Source organism: Apteryx mantelli, chromosome 5 (assembly GCF_036417845.1).
Source record: "Apteryx mantelli isolate bAptMan1 chromosome 5, bAptMan1.hap1, whole genome shotgun sequence".
NCBI classification, from domain to species: domain Eukaryota; kingdom Metazoa; phylum Chordata; class Aves; order Apterygiformes; family Apterygidae; genus Apteryx; species Apteryx mantelli.
In genome coordinates this window covers 68,829,869-68,857,834 of record NC_089982.1, presented here as the reverse complement: position 1 = coordinate 68,857,834, position 27,966 = coordinate 68,829,869, and the positions used below count along the sequence as shown (strand labels likewise).

The 27,966-nt window shown below is 36.8% G+C and overlaps 1 protein-coding gene across 8 annotated transcripts in view; it reads right to left on the bottom strand.

Moving 5' to 3' along the window:
* KCNIP4 (potassium voltage-gated channel interacting protein 4) overlaps positions 1-27,966 on the bottom strand; it is a 466,196-nt gene that overhangs the window by 3,472 nt on the left and 434,758 nt on the right. For all 8 annotated transcript variants that reach the window (XM_013960002.2, XM_013960000.2, XM_067298181.1 and 5 more), the window contains 5 exons: positions 21,165-21,234; positions 13,635-13,705; positions 6,085-6,192; positions 4,815-4,919; positions 4,440-4,502 (listed from right to left, as the gene is read on the bottom strand). In XM_013960002.2, the coding sequence (XP_013815456.2) occupies positions 4,440-4,502; positions 4,815-4,919; positions 6,085-6,192; positions 13,635-13,705; positions 21,165-21,234 (417 nt within the window). The remainder of the gene's footprint in view (positions 1-4,439; positions 4,503-4,814; positions 4,920-6,084; positions 6,193-13,634; positions 13,706-21,164; positions 21,235-27,966) is intronic.

The window sequence follows — 27,966 nt, the reverse complement described above, 5'->3', positions numbered from 1 at the left end:
TGACTTGAGTTGAGCAGACTGTAAAGGCAACTCTGACTGCAGTGTCATTTAATTATTTACAAATGTTTTTGTCTATATATTGCCAACTAAGTTCAGCAAATGTGCAATGCAAACAACATGTACCACATTTAGAAAGTGTTTTGACACTTCCTACCCATTTTCCAGTATATGTATCGTCACTAACAAAACTAGCAGTTTTCTAACATCAGCTCCATTTATCTGAAGTTTGCTGTTTCCATAGAGAAGACTTCTAAATGCCCAGCCTTTAGTCAAATGGGAAGAGTCTTCTCAAGAAGACATAGACTTGTCATAATATTTGAAACACAGTAGCTTTTAGTATCTGTTGCTTCATCTTCAAAGGCAAAAGCTTGATTTACACTTACCACAGAATTCTGAGATGTGCATCTTACCTGCCTCTTTTTCAGTAATTTTTTCTAAATAATTTTTCATAATAGAATTATTTAATGGTGCTTAACTCAAGAAGTTAGGAGATTTTTTGCATATTTCATATGAGCACAGAACTTTACCAGATCTGGCCTAACTTCAAGCCAATTTTGAGGGGGGTTGTTTTTGTTCCCCCACACACACACACACTGAAGGCTGACTGATAATGGCTTCTTTGTCCTATTCAGACTAGCCCAGACCCATCAGCCTTGTGTATGGAACAGGTTACTTCTGCAGAAAACATCTATCCCAGAAGCCTTTTTGTCATTCACTTTTTGTCAGAAGTACCTTTTAGTCATTCACCCTGATACTCACTTATGCACTATGAATGTCTTATTCCTTTGCCTCTTGCTCCTCGCGGTGCTGCTGTAGATAAGAGGCAATACCCGAGTCAGGCCCTTTTCCATCAGCAGCAACCAGCAAAAGGAGATGGTGAAAGGAGGCAGGTAAGGAACTGGATAGGGCCTAGGCCTTGAGTTAGCCCCATATCCTACTGTTTCTCAAGACCTGTGCCCGTTACTTGGTAACCGACAGGTAACAAAGCAAGACAGATAGCATCCATTCTCTAAGACTGGTATACCTGGGGCCAGATAGCCCCCCCCTTCTCCTCTCTGAGAGCAGGTCTGGAAGGCAGGCTGGCATTCAAGCACAGAGATGTGTGGTGGGGTTGTAAGAAAAGAGGGAGAGCAGAGGAACCATCACTCACAGTACCCACACCTTCACTGGCCTCATTTATGTAGGCCATGGGCAAAGACAGGTACTTATACCCAACCACCAGAAAAGAGCTTCTGCACCTCCCCTCGCCCCTAAAGTAAGTATGTCCCCTTGGCCAAGAGGCTTTGGCCTTAAGTATCATGAAACATTAATGAAAAGGATGCACTTATAAGACCCACTAACTTGACTTCCAAATCCAAATCAAGGGATGACTGTTCTCAAAGACTGGCAAGACTTGCATGAGAGAGCATTCAAAGAAAAGGCTCTCATAGCCATTTCCTGGCAGAGCAAGCTTCTAGTATATCGTAATATTCAGACTGGATGGGACTGCAGCTTTAGCACTGGACTGGGGGGGGGGGTTTGTGGTGCTTGTCTCTTGGCGCTGTTTTGAATCCAGCATGGGCTAGGAGTTAGGGGCTGGCAAACATACATATCCTCTATATGCCTTTAGAATATTTTCACATACATCAAATGCAGCTCTGACACTGGCTGCCATATTCAGGAATGGGTGTTTCCATTCCAAGATTTGATGTCATAAGTGATGCAGATGGGCAGGGAAGGTTTTGAGCAAACTTACTCTGATCTCGACCTTAATGCCAAAGGAGGGTCCATCGAGGAAGGATGCACCATAGCTGTCAAAGCTGGGAGCAGCGTGCTTGCTGTGCCCATGTCCTGAATATCTGAGTCCTGAAGAGCATCTTCAAAAAAAGTTAATAGTGGAACCAACAATGATACTGAGAGTTTGCCAAGGATGATTAAAGGTGTGGAATGGTTTCCTTAGGAGGAAAACCTAAATAAATTAGAACTTTGCAGCTTGGAAGAGATATTGAATGAAGATCAATATTGTTATCCACTCTTTGTCATAACACAAGAAGACACAAACAGCCTAAGGAAATACCACATGGCAGGCTCAAAAGAAAGGCAAATATACTACAGAAAGGATCACTTCATTATTGCTTTAACCATTGTTAAAGACTCAAGGAAGATGACATATTTGGATGTGAACTCTTACATGCTGAGAAAAGAATGGAACCTGGTATTATCTTTTTAGATCAGTCTTGTTCCTGCTAGGATATTAGAAAAGGATTTTCTTACAGTTGTGTTTTAAAAGGAAAAGGCTACTGCATCCTTTGTGAGAAGCATAATCTTGACAAGGCTGAAGCCACATTAACAGAGCACACCTTCTGGATTAAATTTCTTAAAGGCCTCAGGCTGAATCCTAAACCCAAATCTGGTTTCTGAAACTAAATCAAGATATAAACATGAATTATGCACTTTGCTGCTCAGAACTCTTACTATCAGAACAGAGCTTAGTAGAAAGAGAGACAAAATATTTAGGCAGCAAAATAGTTTTTGTTTCAAAAAATACTGGCACCTTTGAAGTTAAGAACAAGTGAAGGTAAAGTAAGTGGCAAGGAGATCCATCCACTAAGATGAGAGAAGGGTAACTTTGTCATGTAGAGATTTAGAGGACCTCTCTCTCGCATTCTCTCTCTAAGTATTCTGAATACTTAGAAGAGGCAAATGAGAGATCTTCTAACAAGTCAGAAGCTGTGAATCACACTGGAAAAGGAGAAGAAAGAATTCCTTATTGAAGATACTAATTTTCTTGAAAAAATAATTGCTCTGCTCATCACCATCATTGCTACAGTATCCAGATTAATCTTTCATTTAATTCCCAGAACTCTGCAGACCTCAGCTGGGAAAACAGAGAAATGAATTTCATCTCTGCTTCTGGCAAACGCACCGCTTTAGCGGAGTCAATGCCCTTCATTCATATTGAACAAGAATGACAAACTAGAACCATGGTCAATGCAATATAGCACTGCTGACATATAAGACATCTCCCCATGCCTATTGCTAAGGATATACAGAAGAGCCACAGTTTGTTAGAAGAAGTTTCTTTCATGCCCAAAAGTCAGTGGATTAAAACTGATTAAAGACTCATTTACTGTCTTGCTGTGATGCCTCTGTATCTTGCTTTTAAATCATGAGGGCAATCCTAAGGAATAACTACAGAGGCACATAAAAATAGACCAGTTCCAGAGAATCTTTTCAATTTCCTGTTCAGCTTTCCATATTTGGAGTGGCTGGAAACCTATCACAGACTAGCTGAATTTATCTTGCTAGTCTTGTTCTTGTCTACTGCTCTTTTCTATAAGAAGTAAGAAACAACAGACACAGTCTATCGCTGATCTCTGTCAGCTTCATATTAATCAGAGTCAGCCTAGACAAGGCTGACATATCAGCTGAAAACTACTATGATTCATTATATTTCTCACTGTAACAGATAGTGTTGGTTTTATTTTGCCTTATGGATTTGCATAATATAATCAACCCCAGGCCTGTCTTATCACTAGATCTAATGTGACACCTTACAGCATGTTAAAATCTCTTACCATGCCAAAGACATATCATCACTACTTTGTGCTATGATGTCCTGTTTCTTTTTCTTGCATTTCTTTTAATTGACAAATTAACCACTGTTCCTTAAATTTTTGAAAATTCAACTTATCTTTCATCTTGTCATCACCTGATCTGAGCACGAGCCAGCTCCTAAAGGTCAGAGGAGTGAAAACTGGCCGTAATTCCTGCTGTAGTAGTTTATTCTCCTTCCTGGCTCAAGAGGCAATGAGCTGCTTTCAGCAGTTGAAGGAAATAATGAACAGCCACCTGGGTAGTGTAAACACTTGCAACTAAAAATTACAGTCAGTTCTTACTTCCCTGCCTTGAAAAAACTTGCCTGCTGTTAACTCCTGCCATCCAACCCTTTGGAAGCTCCTTGCAATCTTCCCTTTTTAAGGCCTCATGGCCTTAGGTCATGACCCACAGTTTGAGGAACACCCGTATAGATGACAAATTTTCAAATAATATTATTTTTAGTATGAATCTGTGCCAATTGTAACAGGAATATGTTCTCCAGCATGAGCAGAAGATAGAAGTAAATATTTAGCTGAATGTAAATAAACTGTTTACTGTTATCTACAAACAAAATGCAGTTTTATTCAAAGAGATAGAGGATGCAGACACAGTATTCTAATTATAATCAATGAACAGCTTGTATATAACATCTGTTCTACACATTCAAGCCATGAATTTATTCCCATTGTTAAGTGTTTTTGTGTAATGATGCACACACATATCGTACCTTAGGAAAATATCATCCCTGGTGTTAGGATTACCATCATTCTCACACCAAAAATTGACCGTGTAGCAGTATGATATCTTTAGCCAGCTGATGTGAGTAACTGTGGGCTGAAAACTTATCACTAGTTACTTACTTTTTGGCAGCTCTCAATGAATTCATCTATGGTAACTACTCCATCTTTGTTTTTGTCCATTTTCTGTTCAGAAAGAATAAGCATATATGTTTATCTTCCTGAAATCCTACATAAAACAAGTCCTTTTTTTTTTCCAGTTCTTTGTAAGCAAGCCTAGGCAACAACTGAGCCAAAGTACAGTAAAGAAGTAGTAAGTGATATAAACTGATTAAGGAAAGGCAAGCGGTAATAAGCAGATCAGAGAAACATGTGACTTGGAATGGAAGCACACAGAAGAAAAAGGATAACAAGAACGATATGCAAAACCATTACAACTTTGAAAATCTTTCCATACTTGCTAACAGAACATTCGTTTTGGTTTCCTGTCTGACCCACCTGGAAAAATGTTTCCACATGTTGTCTAGGTGCGTCCTCCTTGAGAACAGGATAAGTGCATTTCCCCATCATATCGTATATTGCTTTCATGATATCAAGCATTTCCTGAAGAGAAAAAAATACATCTGCGTAATGTAAGGTGCATTGTAGCTACTACTTTGACATAGGGCAGGTAAATGATTTTTAGCATTTGCATTTTAGAACAAAATCTTGAGAATGTGCCTCTGTAGATCTGTGGTTCAACAGCTTCAAGAATGAACTACATGCTACGTTCTTAGAAATTCTAAACATATTAAATCAACTTTCATAGTTTGTGTAAATGAGATTAAAAAGATAAACTTGTTAAATAAATGCAGATGTATGTTTCTGATCTTAAATGATTTAGAATATGTACAAATACATTGATTGTGGAAAGAATCTCCTGAGGTCTGCTAAAAAAAAAAATAAACAGGAAAAAAAGTTCTGTAACAACAGTTGAATAGTCGAAACACATCACCTTCTTTTGCCTGAGTTTTCCATAGAGAAAACACACATGCAACACATACGCATACATACTGAGGCCTCCTTTTTTATCAAAAGCTTTGAATTTTGTTAATAAAGAGTGCCCTGTGAAAACTGCAAGAATGATTATAAATGAGTCATCCGCCAGTACGCTGAGAAATTAATCTATAGATGGCCCTTCTATAATAATCATGAAGTGTCTTTTTAAAAATTCAAAATTAACCTCCATGTCTATAAGGATCTAATTTTGAAAAATCATATATTTTTAGGAAGCCACTCATTTGGTCCCACTTTAGGGAACAAATGTAATTTAGGTGTGTGTTTATATCCTTGCAAAATAAAGGATTTAGGAATCTTTTAATATATGTTTTGTATCAGGTAAAAATTTTTTAGGAGTAGATTCAAAAAATAAGGAACCATTAAGGACCACTTAGGTTTTTTTGTCCAAATATCCTATCAACCTACTTTATTGCAAAGTGACTGTATGTTCAAATACATATAAGTTGATGCCAAATGTTTCTGTACCTTTCTGTATCTTCTGGACTTTTACAATTTTAGGATGGTTTTCTGTGTTTGATTTTCATATATGCCTTTAAAATTAGAAAATTAGTTAGTTTTTAACATGTTTAGTCTGTTGAGAAAATACATTATTTACTACTAATTTCATAATTTTGATAAGAGTTCTTCTGAAACCATTTTTCTTTGAAGGCAGGACTAATATACACAACCTTATGTCATTTCAGTGATTAGTGTAAAAAGTAGACTTTACCTCTTTAGTTATATATCCATCCTTATTGATATCATACAAATTGAAAGCCCAGTTCAGTTTCTCCTGTACTGTCCCTCGGAGTAAAATTGAGAGACCCATAACAAAATCCTAAATAGAAACAAAAGGTCTTGGTCAGTTTGGAATTGAACAGTTTTTCACAGATACTCAGAAATCCAGCATAATAATTTCTTCAGAATCACATAAAAGTTGAAAGATGCATTGCTTCTGTTTCTTTCAGTTGACAGTAAGTCCTAGGCTTTGCTTGTTATTTTAATAAATATAACAGTCTAGGCTCTGTCTGTTATAATTAATAAACAGATTGAGTAATTTTCTATAAAATAAGCTGTAACTTTCTTCTGTTAGTGGATTTACCCTCTGAAATGCCTCGCATTAGTAGTTCCTGTTGAACTTAAAGCCAGGGAAAAGCACTTTCCCGTGGTGTAATGGTCCAGAACAAAGCTTAAGTGGAACTTTGATTAATCTAAGCACAGGAGACTGATTTTTGGAGAACTATCCACTAAGGAACATTAACTTCTTGATATATCTATAGCATGATGTAAATGGAATATGTGGTTCCTTTTAGATCAATCATCTACTGCAGTCAACCTTCCAAACTTCTTGTGTGCCGCAATATACTACAGTAATTAAACGTTTTATTGAAAATATAATAGGAAGTAGTATTTATTATGTGTCTGCAGGCCACTTTAATGGTCCAGTGCTCTATTTCTATATTCCATAGAATTAAGCCAAAAAATCGATGAGATGATTATTTAAATTTAAGTTTTGGTTATAGGTAACTGACAAATTAACATATAGTCAGCTATAAATAATGGGATTAGTCCAACTACGCTCTTGACCAGCAGGTAAGGAATCCTAAGCATTAACATACTCACATCAGTGTTAGAACTAGATTTTTGTTTCATAATTAATACTCTTTAACAGCATGAACCTCATTTACATTTAGTAAGCGTCTTCCAGATTGGAGAAAATATCAGTTAGGATGTGTTGTCATGTATCTTCTGCATTTCTCAGCGCATATGTTAACCATCAAATATGTATTTTTTAAAACAGTGAGTTTATTATTTTCTCCAAACCCTCTCTCCCACCTTCTAGTTGATAAGCTTGTAAACCCATAAACCCATGAAATCATCCCCACAACAGATCAACAAGAAAACTGCAAGGGCTTATATTTAAATATGCATTTCTACAATGTCGCCATAGAAATACAGGAAGTCTTAGAGTAATATTAAGGCAGAGGGTATAAAAGCTGAATAATTTCTTATCAACACTGGCAAAGGTTTAATATACCACAAACAAGTAAGTATACCCAATACAACCAAGCATATACAGATATATCACATCCTCAGATGGTATGGTAGGCATAGCTCTTCCGACAGCCTCAGCCTTTTTACAATTCAAGTTGTATGCTCTGCGTTTTCTTAGTCTGTCATAAATTTCTCTGTCATTGGTACATTTGCCCTTTGGGGTAAATGAATACATGGATCTTGAAAGAGTTTTACTCAACTTATCTTGTCTGTATGTCAATGACTAATTGAGGGTCACAGGGTTAAATCTCCAAACAGCTCTTTAACAAACACTGGGCTGTTAAGTATTAAAATGTTCAAGAAATTCAGAACAGATTCGATCACATTATAGTATTAACAATCTACCTTTTTACATTCAGTACCATTTCTTCCCATCTTTTCTGCACTGTTTTACATTCTTGATACAGCTTTTCCTGAAGTACTCTGTGGAGATCTCCAATAACTGTGTTATATCTCAGAACTCTGATTTTATTTTTAATTTGGCACCAGAAGCATTTTTGTATTTATTCTGATGCTCAGACCAGATCTACTTTTATTTCTCTGTCTTCCTTTTCTGATGCACCACCCCTATGTTAGCTGGCTTCCTGGCACCATTTATATCCCCATTCATGAGACAACCCTTCTATCATCGGTGTTAAAAAACATACGTTATCAAAGCTTGACTTTATGTTATTGTGCATTGTGTCCTCATACGGTGGACACTACACTTTGTTCCAAATATGTATAACAGTATACATACGTAATATGTATACTGTTCCAAATTTTATAAGGACCCTATCCTTTTACAATTTGGAACAACTCAAAACCTTCCAGGTATGTGCTCTCTCTAAACTTTGCAGTGGCAGGTCATCTCCATTCCACATTGCATTGATGCCTTTGGGAATCCCAGTTAATTCTGTTTAGGGAAACTGTTCCTGTTTGAACGTTCTCTGGAATTCCCCGGTGTAGCAGTCCATCTCAGAAACATTAAAAAAGACTTATGCTGATAGGAAGTTGTGATGAGCTGACTAAGGACCAGTTAGGAAGGTGGGGGGTTTTGTGGTTTTTTTTTTCTGTATAACTTTTCTTACTTTTATACAATTTAATAATATAGCAATACAACTATGTAGAAATGGAAAATCTGATTCAGTGAATGTAGGCTAAATCCACAGGGCATTCAGGGCTAGATTCACAAAGAGAAAAAGGACAGACCCTGCATGGTGGAAGGCAATGCATTATCAGGAACCATTTAAGTATGTTAGCTATTAAGCTGTTAAACCAGTGTAGAACACCATACTAAAGCAACAGTACTTAAGACAGCAGCTAAGTACAGAGAAAGTCTATCTATACACTTATAAGTAACAACTCAGTGAATCAGACACTCTCCTTCTAGCATAGGATCATGAACCAACTCTCCATCACTGTATTTAATAAACTCAGATGTGTTTTTCTTTCTGGTATCTGACTCTTGGAGAGAGAGAGTTTCTACTCTTAGAGACTTTATTTATGAAGCAAGATTCTCAATACTGCCGAAGCACATCTTCTAAGGGTGTCAACACTGGCCATTCAGAGAGGGACAGTCCTGCTCAGCTGAGCACCTAATCAGAGGAGAGGTGCATCGGATGGATCTAGGGTCACAAAGGAGTCCAAAACTCCAGAGAATGGCTAGAGCTCAGACGCATCTTTGTTTTTATCATTTTGTGTTAGTAAGTTCTAGGCCAGGTCTCTGTTTAGTCTGTGACGGCAGAATTAGAAGCACATGATTCTGTGCTACAGCACTTTCCTTTAGTCCTGACCACACTGTTTCTCATTTCCAACTCTAGCTTCCTGCTGAGTGTGCTGGTGTTTGTGAGAACCCCAGTTAAATGCTGAACTCTCCTGTGCCTAACTTGGACTCTACAAGAAAGGGGGATGTCTCGGTAAAGTGTTGCAAAGCAGAGCATCACAACACCCACGTTAGAGCCTGGTGCCTCTGTATGCTCGGTACACATTTCAGTTCTGCACTAGAGCTGAATAGAGCCTATACTACTTCTGGTTGTAACCTGGGATTAACTGTCTTTTATTCTTTTTTTCCCAACAATGATTAATTATCTCTTAACAAAGTTGCTGATGACTTTCTGATTGCTTCCTCCCTTGGTCCTTGGGGAGAACTATTTCATTAAGTAACAAGCTTAATAGTGTGTTATCTTAAATCCATAGGAAAGCTTAAAATTAATCCACCTGATCACGTGTTCATTTATGTCTTTTTCAAAGCCAGAACAAGTAGGTGGGTACCTAAATCCATTTTTGGATTTAGCTCTTAGCATTTTGGAAATGAATCAAGCAGTGAATTTTGGGGATGGATGCCTATTATTTATCAGTGGAACACTGATGCAACAAAGACAATGAAGGCCTGGAGGAGCTGCTGTTAAGAGGAAAAATGCCTCTCTGTAGCTGTTATACCAGCTATGTTTAAAATGCTTATCAGCATTATGTCCTTAGAAAAATTAACTTATTTCATATAGGACATGAACAAGATCCTTTTGTGTTTACTGCAGAGAATGACACTTGGATACATTCATGAAACCGCTACTCTCATGTTACTATCTTGGAGACAATGAATGTTCATTATACTTATTATTAATTAAATACCAAAGTTGTGTTTGCTCTTAAACAAGACAAAATAAGACATAACTAGCTAGGTTAATTCTGAGGTCTCCTATGGATTTGAGTTAGCATGTTTGTTATTTATTAACGCAGAATTCTCCTGAGAGAATAACTAAGGAATAAAGCCATCAGAAAGTCACCAAGAACTTTACTAAGAGATAATCATTTTTGGAAAAATGAATACAAGTTTGTTTTTGCTTAAAAATGACAAAAGTCTTTAAACATCAGCATTGCACTTGGGCACAGCTTTATATTTTAAGGAACTGAGAATCAGTGGGAATACTGAGTAACTTCCTTCTCATCAAGATCACATTTAGAAGAACCTTAATCTGCATCTAAAGCAAACCAAGGACATTGATTTGAATACATGCATGTGGGCACAATATGCTTTACCTTTGACTATATTTCTTAAAATAATTAGCCTTAACTTTCCTGACTCTCCCTGTGTAAGTAGCCTTGAGGTCCAGATCTTCAGAACTATTTATGTGCTGCTTTACAACTTTTAATGTCTTAACACACCATTAAGAAACCTCAACATCCTCAAACTTGTCACTGAACTGTGCCATAAACTTAAAATTGCCCAGGATTAGACCCAACCAAATAAATCTAATTGGGATTCCACTCTCCAATTAAAATCAGTGGAAGAGAGGCTTCTAAATACCTCTGCAGTTTTCACCATTAGATATGAAGTGTATCAATCAGGTGCCTAAAACCAGAAGATCTGAAATGTTTAACACCTTACTCGGTTGCCTACAAGCTCTAATTTCTTATGACCAAAACTCCTGTGACGCTTGTGTGTCTGCCCAGAGGAGCCTTCCACTTCTTCTAATTCTGTTGAACACACCTGAGACTTCATTTACACTTATTTTCTGCAGAGCTCTCGAATGAGGCATTCCTGAGCCTGCCTTACATGCAGTTCTTAACCAGCAGAAATTGTCAGAAATAAACACTGGACTAAGTCTACCACAAGGTGAAAAAAAAAAAGAAAAAAAAAAAAGGAGGGATTGGGGGATGAATGCCCATTTCATTTTGCTTTGGTTGTTACAATATTTGTGCAGCAAGTGGAAAACATGCTTTCACGTTTATGTGATGAGAAAAGAACTTGAACCCAGTTCATTAATGTGCCAGAAGGGCCTGTGAACAGCTGGGCCACTGGGTGTTTAGAAAGCATGTTTATCTCTCATGTTAAAGCAAAACTGTTTTGCATAACTAATGAAATGAGTTAGTCTCAAAAGAAAACATGAATAAAGGTGAAGAATTGGCACAGTCATGGGACAGGGAGACATCGGTTTGAGCAGCCACTTCTGTGAATATTTATTTTTATGCTAAGTAAAATAGCTTTGGCTGGAGAGACTGAATCTTATCAGAAAGTATATAGATTTAGGGATGAGCAAAATTTTAAGTACATAGCAATCTCACTAAGCAATCTAATCCAACAAAGGTGTGTATTTAAGTTATACAAGGTTGTGCTAAAGTCTAACACCTCATTGCTGATGGTTGAAAATTTGAAGAAAAAAGATACAAAAGCTAGAGTAAATGATCTCTTTCTTCATTCTCACAATTCCAGCTACTACAGCATAATTAGAAAAAGGAGAGTGCAACAGGCAGAAGATACCATTTTTACCTACAAGTTTTATTTTTAGTTCTTCCAGCACCAATTTAGATTTCCATGTCCATTTTACATAGAAGAGAGCCAAAGAATATTTTTCTTCATAGATCATAGTTATATTATGTTATATTTACTGCTACACTGCCCTTTTTCTATAGAAAGTAACTTAGGAAGAATGATTATTTATTCTCCAAATTTTTAAAGCAGCCCCTTTTTCTCCACTTTTTGTGCTGGTAAGACTTAGAAAATGGCAGTACGGATTGGTAGTGAAAGAACATGGCACAGCTGCATATAGGATAAAAATTGAGCAGAAAAGAAATTATGGGATTGTATTTTTCACATTTCTTCTGCTTTCCCAGTTCATAGCTACTTTCACATGTTTAGAAAAAACGCAAACGTTTTTAACAGGAGGAGGAGGATTTTAGAATCCCTTTCATACAGTTTATAAGTATTATGCTGCTACATGTTACAAAGACCCAGAACCAGATTCTTTTGACAGCAGTTGAGTTATGCTGGATTTACAATTAGTGTAAATGAGATCAAAGTCTGGGTCATTCTATCTGAATGGATGTTGAACAGAAGTAGGCCAGAGAATGTCTCTTCTGGTACTGAACAAAACACGACTTCTTTTGTTTCCTATTTTCTTTTATTCCAAAGCCTTTTTTTGCACAAGGAGCTGCACTTTGAGATATTCAAATCCCTTAAAAAATGCTTTACATCTTCTGCATTTTCTTAAGGCTTTCTTTCTGAGATTCAAATGTCAATAAAATAGTTCATAAAAGATATAAAAAATCTTTTGTTCTCACTTTTCCCAATGACAGAAAGTAACAGCAGAAATATACTTCTCAAAAACTGATGCTAAATAACTTTTCTAGCATTGCCTCTGCTGACTTGACCAGAAGGATCCCTTGTGGAATTAGCCCATGTATAAAAGGTGGGGATAAAAGCTCCCTTCCTGCTTGTAGTTTCACATGGAGGCCATTGATTTCAGCTGACCAGAAATAGGCCGGGGGGGGGGGGGGTTCAAATAAACCCAAATAATCCCCACCAAAATGCTCTGGCTATATTTCCAGTTGAAGTTTAGATTTTGTAATTACAGTGCATTTGCTTGGCAAAGGCTTCTCCTTCCATATTACATCAATAATAAAACGGTGAAAATGCTTTAAAAATTTTCAACTCTCACAACATCATTCACTCAAGTAAATCATAAAAACATTTATAGGATGTTTAAGCAAATTGAAAGTGGGTGCATTTAATAACAAACCAATTTCAAGTTGTAAAGATATTATCTATTCATTAATAAAAAAAACACAAAGCAAAACATGACAAAGCAAGCATATCTTTTATCAGGTGAACTGAGAGATTTTTTTCATTCTGTAGTTTAAAAAAATGGCTTTTTTGCAGAAACTTGTACACCCTGCTTTCATCTACACTATCGCAGGGAGCTGCCTTCTTTATTGTGTCGCCAGTGATGACATTAGCCTTAGCAGGGAGATGGAGAATTATGAAAGAAGACTGGGCAAGTAAGTGGAGGAATAATGAATTTTAAACTCCTGTGCTTTTAAATACAGTTGCCTTAAAGTCTTTTTTGCAGGGCTTCCTGGCAACTAATAGTGTGCGTGAGCAATCCTTATTTGGCTGTGTAGTCCTCACTGACATCAGCTGGAGTTCAGAGTCCTTCTCACCTTACTGGAGGCAATGAGGAAGATCAAGTATTCCTTTAGGTACCTTGCATATAAATTAGGTCACCTTTTAAATGAACAGATTTATAAAAAAATATTACAGAGAGGCATAGTTTGAGTTACAGTTCTGGGATATACAATTATAAAATAATAATGGCTTTTGTTAATACATTGGGAAAAACTTGAGACTTGAGTCACACAAGCTAAAGTTTTAATGAGCCACACAAAAAAAAGAAACCCAGACTAGATTTAATTACAAAGAGTGGCAAAATATTCAATTGTAGAGAAAGAATTAACAGTAGCACTTACCTCAAAACTTACCGATCCATTATGATCAGTGTCAAATGCATTAAACAGAAAATGTGCATAAGTTGTGGAATCTACAATTTAAAACAGTAAGAATAGTTTGCAGTGAGCACATCTTATTTCATTTAATTTCATTCCATGAAAAAAATTGATACCAGCAGGACTAAATTTTCAGCTCAGTTTTAACTCTTTTTTTTTTGGCAAAGGAGGAGGGATACATTATAAGTGCAAGTGTACATGTAACTATATTGTAAGGAATGGGAGTTATAAAAATCTGAGCTAGAATGTCTATTCATTTTCATCATAATTTCTGCATGCAAAGTAGTAATCACCATTATCTGAAAGAATGGCAAAGAAGTCATGTTACGGTACTCTGAAACAATCTGTGCTACTGAGAACTCTGCTTTATCAGTTAAATGACCATGATAGCAGATCTATCTCATATGTTAATGAAGAAAAATGTGTTCATTTATTCATTTTAAATGAAGGAAACAGACCCTACCATCTGTGCATCTGCTGCATTGTTTTTACTGTGAAGACAGGCAGGTTACCCAAGGTGAAGAGGAGCTCGTCAGAAGCTCCTACTACCCTCAGAGCTCAACATAGTGCAGCAATGACCTGGAGAGATGCCACAGCTGAGGCTCCTGCCGCATGGCTTCAGCAGTTTACTTTACACACCTGACTTATGAATGGCGGCCCATAGGTGAGATAAAATCCTATCCAGAAAAGCAGATTCTTAAAGGTGGTTTGTGGCTTAATCCCCATGAACATCATGTTAGAGCTAGCTGCTTAAAAACTTTGAAAAAAACCCAGCTGTGACTAAGCAAAGCAGTCAGTAAGACTCTAAAATACAACCTTATTTATATATTAGCTCATTTTGGAAACACAATACAGCATCCAATGTAAATATGTCAATATAAGCTTTTGTAAACATCCATCTTCCTATTTCCACTAAATTACTTCCAAGAGACACAAACTGCTCCAGGAATAATACATTACAAAGGGAAATGGAAAACTTCTCCAGAGATTGCCCTGTTGATGTAAAACCAGCTGCTCCGGTTATGGGAAGTCAACTCTGCTCTCTGTATTTTCCCTCTCACAAAACCATGCAAATTAATATAGGCTGAGGTACTGTTTACTTATAATACTTGTTGCTTTGTCCTTCCACTTCATTTTTATATTAATTTTAGGTTAATTAACACTAACCACACAAACTTTTAATAAGACGAGAAGTGTTGTGGCCCCCATTCCATAGGTGAGAAACTGAGGCAAAGAGAATTCATGCTATTTGGCCACAGTCATGACTGCAAAATCAAAGAGGAACACAACCTGAGTGTTGCCCTGGAAAATAAATGATTCTTCCTGAGGCTATAGAACAAGATCTCAGTCAGGATACAAATATTACAAGGGAAGTCTTTTCCCGACAGTATTTTGGTCCATCATGTGCAGCAAATGCTTTGAAATAAACTTTTTATAACAGCTAACCAAAAAACCCTATATCCCAACAGTAGTAATTGGTAGAAAATGCTCAGCCTTTTAGTTTTCATCTGTTGCACTTTAGTCATGCCTATTTAAATCCAGGGTAGTCATCCCTTACACTGCATTTTCTGTTTACTTCCCATTCTTTCTTCTCTTCCATCAGAACGAGGGCTCTCTTTCATACCCTTTGCTGAGATGCCTTTTCTTGATTTCTTGGGACTAAACCATTTACCCTGCATATTAATCCAGAAAACTGTATTTGTTACAGCCCAAACAATTCTTTTGAATTCCATGGAGTGATAGTCTTGGTCAGATTTAAATGCCACGTTGATCTCAAGAAACCAGATAAACTAAACTCAGATCTTTGTACCTCACAGATTCAGACCTGGCATCAGTAAGACAAGTCGCTGACCTTACCTCAGTGTGCTAATTTCGTATGATATGAACTAATTGTAACCAGATCAAACTCCGCAGCCTTTGAACCATAGCTGTGTCCATTAATGCATTTTCAGTGAATTTCCAAAAAAATACTGTTGAGACATTCATTCATCCATGCATGTAGCCAGCCACCAGTAAAATTGCCGAAGGCATGACCTAACATAAAAATTCCCACTTTAACTGAAAAATTTAAATTTGTTCACTTCAGTTTATATTTAGGATTTTAATAGTCATATTTTATGTAATCTGCTGAGACATCTGCTGTGCAACAGAATATACTCTGAAACATCTTCTGGAAGAAAAATATTACAGAGATACAATTACTGCAAACTGATCATTATGTCTCTTCCCATTCTCTTGGCTTTGATTTCATAAATAGGTGAAATATTCCTAAATATTTTCTGTGGATGTATACTGAATATCACTGCATTAAAACAAGTTTTTTTTCTTACTGTTTGTTGCCCACATACGATACAATTTAATATCCTTTTTGTATGCTGGTATATAAGTAAAAAAAAATCTGTATTTGCAGAATTTTTTCTTGCTAGTAACGTTTTTTGAAAATTTTAAAAAAATTCTCAGGTCTTTTTCAGGGTTGTTTGTTCAGGTAAAACATCTGTTGAAGTTCTCTGAAATTTTGTCTTCACAAACAGTGCAGGCCATGGCACACTAGTGCTTTAATCAGTGCTATGGAATGTGATTTCTTCCCCCACTAACGCTTCAATATTAATCACAGTAGACAAAAGCTTTATTTTATCATGAAATATGGTTTCTTTTCAGTGCCCTGATATCATAACTACTAGGCTACATTAATATTTTGACAGGTTGAGGTAGGAACAGATGTAAAATCCTAATTCCTTTGAGATACACACTTAAGGCATCTTAAATATCGGAGACAAAAAATGATAGGCATTATGTATTCAACAGTATCCCTTACTGAAATATGAACATAAGCTGTTCTGTTCATAACTGAGGAGGAATGCAATAATTATTCAGTGTTGACTCTTATTTATGACCTGCAAGTCTAAGAACAAGTCCCAGGTTATATTTCAGACAACCATTTGAACTGAGTGTTGAATGAATGCATGGGAGCTAATGGGGCTTATTCATTCACCTATACAGCAATAGTTTTCCCATTTACTAAAAAGAAGTTACCTTCACTGGAGTGCCTTTCTAGCAAAGAAAACTTTTCAAAAAATTTCTGCCTTTTAAAATACATTGATTTTGTTGCAATTCTCTATCATTTCCTTTGTTATTCATATGGGTCTGTTGCCCCCGTTTTCTTCTTCCTGGCCCTTATCCTGGATAATCTTGGAAGTCCCTTGATGGACTTGATGCATGACATGGGAAAATAACTTTTTGATGATTGCTTGGTCACCCTAAAGCTCAAATGTTACACAATATCATTCCATTTGCTTAAATGATATGAATAGTTATAATGATACACCCTGTTGTATCTCCAATTTTGCAATACATGGACTATTTGGGGCACAGATGTACATACGTGGTTTAGTTTTGATTCTGCAACATATGAACATGTTCTTTCTCTGCAATTACAAAAGTTTTTTTTTCTTTTCTTTTTAATATCCAGACATACATGAAAACAATATTGTAAGTGCAACTGAAATCCAAAGGCCTCAGCTGCATACAATATGTTGGCAATACATTCAAAGACTTAAGTATATAATCTGGCTGCTTAATTAGATACTTTGATGTGACGATCTCACCTGGCTGTTAACATGCAGGGATATACAAATACAGACAATTAATTTTGCTTGGAAGATATCTTTACTATTTTGGGGAACAAAGAATAGGCTCTGGTTCCCAGACCTCACACAGAATGGCAAAAGTCAACACAGGAATCTACAGAATGAAATGGAGAAACCTGATGAAAGACTAGTGAAAATCAGAATGAATCCAACAGAAAAGAATACAAAGATACGTCCTCGTGATTCTTGGTGTAAGATAGGGTCTTTGCTCTATTCGGTTGAAATTACTACAGTGGTCACGGATGCTGAAAATCTTCATGAGCCAGACTCTGAGGAATGATGACCAAGTAAGGATTACACTATAAAACCTATTTATTTCTCTTTTCATATTGTTGTATTTTAAAGAATATAAAAATATTCTTTTGCAAAAGAAAAAAATTGAAAGCAAAACATAAGTTTGTCATATACTTGTAATATTTATTTCCCCAAGAAGAAAAAATCATTAACACAATAATTACCTATTAGAAATAATAATTGTATAATGTATTCAAGTCTCTTAAAAAATCAAAAAATCAAATATGGATGTAAGAGAATAGAAAATATTTATATAAAATGTACTTCTTATGCTAGACTATATCCATCCATAGTAGGAACAAAATTTTAAAAAGTCACTTAATAAATTTTAAACTTTTATCTTGCGTAGTTCCACAAAATAAAGTGATATAAAAATTAGTTTTCATGAAGATTGGGAAATATATCTTTTCCCAAAGTGGACTACACAAAATTCCTTACTTTTGTAAAGGAATAAAATTTCTGCAAGATACTTTGTAAAGCAGTTCTGCTTTATTCTAATTGTGTTCCCATGGAAACCAGTATTACTTTTATCATATTCTTTTAGGATAATGGGATCTTAAGTGTTTCTGAAAAACTCACTCTGCACTGAAATATGAGCTTCTTTTAACTAAGGGTGTCAGACATTCAGCATAAAAAACTCAAAATGTTTTGAAGAGAGCTGCTGTTAACAAAGCCCTCTGAGAAGTTTAGGGTTTTGTTACTAATCATATTCAAATATCTGCAACTGCCTTTTATGTAAAATACATTGAGCAAAATATAAACATAGAGAAAGATGCCAGTCTCACTGAGCCCACGGCAGTTATAGGAAACATACTAATGATGTGAGCTGTTACACTTGAGAGGACAGTCAGTTCTTCTGCTGTTTCCTGTGAATACTTTTCCTGATTTTTTGAGCAACACTATATGAAGTGTGTACATTTGTTTACACAGTAGTGTACATAGTATTTATGTACTATTTACACTGTGCACCTGTGAGTGGAGGCTATTTAACAGGGAAAGTGGAATGAATCTTCTGATGAGGAAGAGCTTCTGAATGATCTTCACTGAGATCTCTGAAATGATTTTTAAAAAACTAAAAATGCTTTTGATAGTACAAAACAACATATATCGCTGATAAATGAATTGTCTGGATTTGATACTTTCTTACCATGCTAAAAATCAAATGCATGGGGCTTCTTTTCAAGAAACCTATAAAAAAAAAATTTCCCACTTCAGTAAAGCCTAAGGGGCTGTAAAGATGACAGGTAATATTATGATATTAACACCTCTGAACTAAACAAGAGTTTTAGACTTGACTTTCGTGGGAAGAACTCCATTGTATGGGCTCCAAAATGAATGGAAGCTAGGGATTTGCAGTAGTCTGTGGGATCCTGATTTTTTAAGACATCTTTTTACTGTATTTTACAAAAGTTAAATGAAGCAAGAGGGGAAAGCATATTTTTTCCAAAAAGCGTAGTTCCCTATTGCAGATAGGGGAAAGCCATTGTTGAAATGGCAGCAGATAGTTTAACCACGTACCTCGGTAGTACAGTATTGCCATTGCTAGTAACAGGGTTTGTACTGAATTTTCAAGACCTCCGGCAGAGGCTTGTCAGGCTTGCTCCATCTGAACTTTTCTCGACCTGCCTGCAGCTTTGCTTTAATTGGTCTAGCTGTGACTGCAATTTCTCTAATTTATCAGGTGTCTAAGGCTAATTTGTTTTACTTTTGTTTATCTTTGTGTGGTGCAACCATAGTTTTATATAGGCAGCAGAAACAAGCAGTTATTCTATGTACAATGAGATATTTCTGACTCTAACACAATGATGCAGTGTAGAGAAATGCAGGGCTGGTACGACAGCAGAGGCCTTGAAGTGGAGGCACAGGATGTGGCATGGAGGAGCACAGGCCTGGGATGATAAGGGATGGGGCACAGGCTGGCACTGGAGACCCCAGGGCAATAAACTACTCACTAATGGTCAGTTAGAGAAATGCAGACCAAGAGCTGGACAAAACTGATTTTAGGAGTAGCAAAGAGAACAAAGCAGTAGTATCTAACATATGTAACAGGCACTATACATAGTCAATTCAGATGTCACGTGGAGCTGCAGACCCATGAAGAAAGAGAAAGGTAAAAGCATGATAGCAAACATAAAAATGACCCCAAGTGGATCCTAGAGCAAGGAAGAAGACACCATGAACATGGCCACCATATTCCTCCCAGTAAAGGACTCCTGATGCTGACAACTCACCGTCCTCACCACCCCCAGAATGAAACCACTGACCGTAAGACTCAGAGGAGCAGTGGAAGTGTGAGCATAACACCGGGAAAAGGGGTGGAAACTAAGTGTGTGTATAACAATTTTAACTGCATTAGTATTCTTTCTTTTTCTGTAACAATTAGATCTGGACTAATAAACATTAGGCTTCTTAAGATTTTGATTAGACTAACAATAAATTCTTAACTTTACTTTTGACCATAAACAATTTTGAGTGTAACAAATCTCATATATTTTGTTGTTATTATTTTAAGTTTCTAAGGTGAAGAAAATCAAATGCAGAGAAGTGATTTTCACAAGCCAGGGTAACTAAAAAATATAATATCTGAAACTGTAATTGTATCTAAGCTTTTAAACCAGGCTAACAGAAATAATCACTACGCAGGTCAAATCTTTCAGCCTTTTGTTCTTACCTATTGAGCATGCTTACTTGCTGAGGATTTCAGTGATGGTAATCCATAGTGAATACTGCTCTTTACCTTCTAGGTTTTTATTTAAAATAGAAATAATTGGGAGAGTTTGTGTTCCTACCAATTAAAGTTTTTTTTAAATATAAGTGAAAAGAAAGAGCTATGAACAGTCCCAGGGAAACATGCAAATCTCAAGAGCTGTGGAAGCAGATGAAGAGGCAGGACTGAAGTGCTGTAGAAGAATATGAAGAGGGAGAATTGAATGGAAAAAGGAAGATGAAGAAAAGAGAGGAAAACAGTTCAAACTAAAAGAAAATCTGCGGTTCAAGGCAAAAAACCTCTGTTAGTTACACTTTTTTGTGTTACCTTCACTGCACTAAAAGATAATGAAGATAAAGAAATTAATGAAACCCTTGGAAATTACTTCACTGAAATTAGAGTAGCATAAAAGCCCTCATTTAAGTAGAGGAACCCCATAGAAGTCAATGGGGCTTCTCCCTTTGATATTAGATCTGAATCATACACATACTGCCTCCTACAGTTTTAATTCCTACTGTGAAATTTTTCATAGAACGAAAGACAATGGGGAAAAACATGGAAAGTTTAAAAAGAAATAACCTACTCAGAGAAACCTGTTTTTCAAAGATACATAAATCCAAATTGTAACTTCATAACTAGAGACTGACATCTTGTAGATATCATTGCATTTCATTCTGAAATATATAACCTTAAATGTGTCTAGTCATCAAGTAATCTGTGAATTCAAACAGAATTTGGTACAACCATCTTGTTAATTTGAAAAACAGGCTGTTTTGCAAGAGTTAGAAACTAAGAAACATAGTTCTCCATATATTCTCATACTAATTACGTCTGCCAAGTACTCACCTCCCTGTGGAAAGAACTGAGAATAAATTTCTTTGAAGGTGTCTTCATTGACAACACCGCTGGGACATTCCTGAAGAAAGTTAAAGACAATAAATAAATAGCATGTGCATCTAATCTGGTTCAGACAAATTATGTACACGTGAGATCATGTAACAAAGTGGTATAGAACACATATGTGATTCTCAAAGTTTAACATGCTTAAAAAGAGTCTGATTTTGCATTTTAAACCAGATATTAATACATTAAACATGTATCACTGTAAAGTATCTTCCTAAAGAGTTCCCATGGAACAAGTATTCCTTCTGCGCCATAATCTCAACTTCAGTACTGAGAACTAAGTGACAGACGTAAGCGGCAAATGCTGTGGTGCAGTGCATGGAGCTCTCAATGCAGCTGTCAACCAGGGGGGATCGCCCTCACCGCTGCAAGCAGCACTTGTGCATTATGGAAACCAACCCAGTAAAGTATACTGCATTTGCAGTTAGGTATTATTACTAGAATCTGCACTCATATTCTACCTGAAAAGGTCTATCCAAGGAATTCAAAAGACCCTACCACAGAAAGTCTCATTCAAGCCTCGCAGATCCTTCTGCCTCTTTACCTCTTGTTCATGAACTGCAATGTGTAAAAAAGGACAAGCAGCAAGCTACACAGCAGGCAGATTAAGGAGAAAATGAAAGGACGTAGAGGAGAAGAAAAAAGAGGATTAGAGCAGTGACTTTACAAAAATGACTTATGTAAAGAGATGAAGGAAACAGAAGGAGCACAGTATTGTTTATCAGTTAGTGCAGGAATATCAGAGACAAGACATCTGAGTTCTAGTCCTGAATTTGCCAGACTGAGCAGATGATCTTGGGCAATGCACTTAATTTCTTTTTGCCTTAATTCCTTCTTTAATACAGAGGAGAGAAAAAAAAAATGGCATGCTCTTTACCAGGAAAGTATTTCTAGAAACAGAGGAGAGAAAAATTAAAAGTGTTAAATTTCATACATTTATTTTTGTCTATTGCTATGCTGACTATTTGGACTGATGGCTCCAATTTATAGGCTCCTAGTCCTAAACTGGGGAAAAGAAATATTTTCAAAAGAAGATAAAGCATGATGTTTCTTAAATCAAATAAGGAACACGGAGCTATTCATAGTTATGGCAACTTATGCTAAGAAACATAGTGTAATCTAGCTAACTGAGAGATGAATGCACTGAAAAATGCATGTCAAATCTGTAAATCTAAGATTACTTTGATTTATGTCATTTACCCTCAGCCAAAATCAGATCTTCACCAGAAGAACATTAAGAGACAATTCTGTCTGATCAGACAAAGAGCAGTCATGGAGACAGAAGCAGGAAATTATTTGTTCCTAGCCACAGAGGTTGGCACTGATGGAGGCAGAATTAGATCACAGATCTCCATACAAGCAGCTCTATCCAATCTGCTGGAACACACTGCCTTTCAAATCAAAGCCTTTTGGGGAATAGGGAGAGAAGTGCAATGGATCCAGAATCTCTACCTTTCATCAGAAATCTTCCTGTCCAGGTAAGGAGCAATCCATTAATTGAGGCACAATCTCCCTGCCTATTATGTATTCGGGTGCAAGGACATCCTAAAACTCTCTATCTGCTTTTACCAGTGACACAGGACTGTAGTCAGATGTTCTAGCATCTCTGTGGTCCCTAATTAGGTTTACTATGCTGCTTGGCTTTTAATACGAAGCCTTTTGGAGTTTTATAAATGCATACAATAGACCATAATTTTTACTTGTATTTGAAGTCTAGTAAAGAAAACTTCAGTGAAGCATTCAGAAACTCACTGATATAATGATATATTTATTTAGTATAAAAAAATGTAACAAAGGTATTTCATAAATTCCTCTTCCAATTACATATTGATATATCTTTCAACATTCCCAGTTCTGCTCCCTGAGATAAATGGTGGAATGCAAAAGGGCAACACAGTATTTGAGAATTCAGAAAACAAAGCTGTTGCTTTTACTGTGAGGGTGACAGAGCACTGGAACAGGTTGCCCAGAGAGGTGGTGGAGTCTCCTTCTCTGGAGATATTCAAAACCCGCCTGGACATGATCCTGTGCAACGTGCTCTAGGTGACCCTGCTTGAGCAGGGGGGTTGGACTAGATGATCTCCAGAGGTCCCTTCCAACCTCAACCATTCTGTGATTCTGTGATTCTTTCTATTCTGCTTGTCTTTTTTTTTTTTCAGACAAAAGCTTGGAACATTTTGGGGGAACTAAAAAGAAAATCTTTATTTTTGAATTTGTATAACTCAGATTTTGCTTTTTTTTTCTGATAAACTTAATACATAATGAATGACAAAAAGTTTATTTAGGTTCACCTAACTGTATGCGTCACTAATATGTAAAGTGATTTTTCTACCTTTTCCTTGGATGAGAAAGACATACAAAATATGCACATTTTACAATGACTCCCCTTTTTACAGTAGGTCTTACAGGCACAAGTACATCAGCACCTTCAACTGTATCAATTCTTAGTATAAAAACTGTCAAGAATAAGACTTCCATTTCCTGATTGCATTCAAATGTTGACATGCTAGAGGTGAATCAAAGGTACTCTGGAAAAATTTGTCTGATTTGTTTTTTATGTTAGTTCAAAATAAGTTAGCAGCTGCCACACAGCTTCTTTTTAGAGAAACACATGATCTGCATACCTTCAGACTCCATACTTTGTTCTGTCACTTAATGAACTCATGTTTCCCCACATTGTTTGAAAGAAACATTGCTTGAGACAGCAGCCTACTTTCACAGAATTGTGTATTAGTGGAGCCAGGAGTGACCACGTGATCAGCCCAGCTGACCCTCTGTATTTTCCTCAGCTCTTTACCTCATCATTGCCGGTAACACCTTACCTTGTCCATCCTTGGAGATCTGTAGTAGTATCTCAAGAACATTCTTTAAAAATCTGCTGGGCTTGCCAATTACTCCTATCAGGAACGTATAGTTCCAGCTGCTTTTTCCATAGCTTGGATCTTTCCTCTGAGATGCTATAAGACTGTGAACAGTTCTGTTCTTAAATAATTTTAATCAAAATATATATGTAGCCAACATCATTTATCCCCAAGACTGTTCTATTCTTGACTCATAAATCTAGCTTCACTATATTTATTGGAAGATTTCTCTGGTTTGGTGAAGGACATTTAATATTGTAATTGTTAAGTATGCCCCATGGCTTTATGTCAAGTTATTGCTGACTTGATTCTATTGTACCAACTGTAACTAAAAAAATCTTTCTTACCTTTCATTAAACTCTTATAAAAGAAAGTAAAATAATTAAATAGTTTGAAAGAAAAATGTAAGACTCATTTAAACCATTTCCTATATTCTATTTCCCTCCAGCTGTATGTAATTTATTTTGTTTGAGAAAATTTCTGTTTGACAGTCTTTTAAAATTACATTAAAGATGTATTATATGTTCCTTATGGAGAAAAAAAATGAGTAAAAGTTCATCTTAGGCTGTTTTTTCTTGAGTCCAGTGCTCTCTCCTTTGAAGAGAAAATAAGATAAACTGACAGAAAGAAAAGACAGAGAATAATAAATATGTTTCTGCCTTTTGATGATCTCTCTTCTTGCAATTTTACTGCTGGGAAATTACAGTTTGAACACAAGGTCTTATGAACCATTCCAAAACCTGTAAATTATTTACCAGCTTCATGCTGTCCTTTATTTCAGTATTTCTAAGAATACTGCAAGATGTGGATTCTTCTTTGCCACCTAATCAACACTCTTTTTAGACAAGAGGCAAACTCAAAAAGACACAAAAAAGAAGAAATAGAGAAGGGAAGTGCAGGAAAGAGAATGAAGCAGAAACAAGCACAAAACTCTGACTTTGTTGGCATAATAAACAATTTTGTATGATGGATTAAGCTGTACTATGTGCTTTGACAATTTTAAATATATTTTAATTATAGGCTTCTGCATGTCAGCTTCTCCAACCCTTGCTTTATTTTCTGTCAGTGTTTGTTCTGCTTCATTTCACATATGTGTTTATGTCCATTACGTCCATTCACTTAATTATCTCTGACTTGCAGTATTTTCTCCTTTTGCATGTACTTCTATTCTGACTGAAAATTTAAATTTTCCATAAACACAAAACTAAACAGGACTTGGATCAGATCTTTATGGCTATTCCTTACTGCATAAGAGTTTAACAAATGGGCTTGATTTAATAATAAGAAGTAGGCCAAATTATTAACAACATCTGGGCCAACAGACACCTCAAAAAGTTCAACAAGAACTGCAAAATTCTGAATCTAGGAAGAAACAGTCTCTTGCATCAGTCCAAGCTGTGAAGCGACTGGCTGAGCGGCAACACTGCTGAAAAGGATGTAGGGCTGCAGTGGATGTCAAGTTGCATATGACCCAGCAAGGCACTTGGACAGCAGATAAGGCAAACGCCTACTGCTCCATGGCCAGGGGCTGAGGGAGTTATTCCCTGTCTCTGCTTGTCACTGGTAAGGCAGCAGCTGCAATACCGTGTCCAGTCTTGGGGGCCCTCCCAGGTTAGGGGGAATGTGGGGAAACTGGAGACAGTTCAGCAGAGGGCCACGAAGATTATCAGGGACAGAAAGCACACGGCCTACGAGGAGAGGCTGAGAGAGCTGGCCCGATTCAGTCTAGGTCAGTGTTAAGGCATGAGCTAATAGCAGCCTACTTGAAGGGCAGTAGCAGAGAGGAGGGAGCCACCTCCTAGTGGTAGTGGCAGACAATACATCAAGGGGCAATGGCCACAGTCCAAGTTTTGCAAGTTCACGTTGGACACTCGGAAAAGCTTTTTCACTCTTCTTTGTTCACTGAGGTGTGGTTATGATTGTGATAGCCCTTAATTTCAGTGGGAATTTGCACTGTGGAACAGTCTTGGAAAGTTGTCCATGCATGTGACAGAGCTTTTCTAAGGGTTGAGACAAGAAGCGTTGTTTGATAAGTAGATCTTGATAATTTGCCAATATGAACATGAGCATGTTGATCAGGACAAAAGGGTGCAAGTTAGTGACCTGAGACAACAAGTTCTGGAGCCTGTGTTTTTTTCAGTCTTTAATGCCTTTTGGGCTTAAGAAAATTAACTTCCAGTTTTGCGAACTCCCTACTTCCAAAGCTGCATACTTAAGATTCAATTAAATTTGCTATATTTGCAATGTTTCAGACAATCTCTCTATAGTATTTCTCTTATTCTGATGCCTGTGAATGAAACATAGACCTTCTTATGTCTTTTGTTTTTGCAGAACACTGAGCCAAATAATAATGATACAATTCACAACATGAATTGCAATACCAAATTCATTTCCCCCACTAAGACTTACAATGAGTATTTTTAGATTAAACATCTAGCTTTATTCAGAAAATATATATATATATTCTGTGTTTAATAAGTGCACATTTTTGTATACTTAGACTGTATTGACCTCCCATGGCTAGAGATCAGCTGTGTAGTAAAATTACTCAGCAAAATTATCAGCAAAGCTTTATCAAATAGGAATATTTCCTAGAGCAGCTATGTATCATATCATGCAATGCTTACAACTGAAATGTACAGTGTTTTTTCTAGGCTAACTTACAGACCAGTAGAAAATCTGACCACAAGAGAATTCAAATGATCTCCTGAAAAATCATCAGCTACAGTATTCAAGTACTACATAAATTTTCTGGAACAAGCCCACAGACACTCAGTTCACAAATTATTCCAATCTCCCTTCCCTCAGATAACGTGTCAGAAGTAGTGGACATAAGAAACTGAGGTATAAACAGCCCTCCAGATGATGGAAAAGGTAGGGACTTTGCTGAAATATGTCTACATGATCTCACCATGCCATAGATGAAGTAGAAAAACAGATAGATCTCACCCAGAAAGGACCCAGACCCTTTCACGCCTCCCACAAAGGCTGACGCATTACTGTCATCACTACATCCACCCTAACGACTTTTGCCCAAATAACTTTGTTGATAAGCAGCTGTACTTCAGCAGCTGAGCCAAGCAGGTGTTCGTAGTACAGATACGAGGCTAGATCCAAAAACAATTAGGCTTATAAATCTTACCTACTTCCACTTTCCAAACCTAAATCTAAATCTCTGACCTTCAATAGCCTGAATAGGTTTCGTCAATTCACTTCGGATGATAGTGTTCCTACTTCCCAGTGTTGCTATTCAGGTAATGGCTCTTCAGGCACAGGCTCATTATACTGTCTGAAAAATAAAGCTGAATTCCCAGCAGCCAGGAGGGTTGGTAGTTACAAAAGAAGAAGGGTGGAAGGATGAAAGAAAATAGGAAAAAAAAACTCTCAAACAAGCAGTGTAACATTTAAAAAATGGTTTGGGTTTGCTGAAATGACTAATGATTCCTAGTGTTGTTGTGATTAAGCCACTAGATCATTAAAAATGCATATTTCTCATAATCAGATGGATAATTGGCTGAGCAGAGGTGGTAAAGTTATACTGCATGAAGTTAAAGCTGCAGAATAAAAATAAAAACTGGAAGTGACAAAAAAGCCAAAGAGCAACAATGGAATCAAGGCAGTAATTTCAATGTCAAGGTTTCTGAGGTGTTTAATTTGCCTTCCTACCACTGCAAATCCACAACAGTGCATTTCAAGTAACTCCTCTGAATGCCTGGTGTTTAACGTACTATCATGCTTTCTCTCCGATCCAGGGTAGCCCAGGCTGTTTTCCTGGATTCACGAGCCCATTCTGCTCCTCTTGGGCTACTTGGTGCTGCTGCAGGATTGCTCTTGCTCCTGCTCATTTCTGCACACACTTCCCTCTGCTCTCCAGGGAGGTTTCT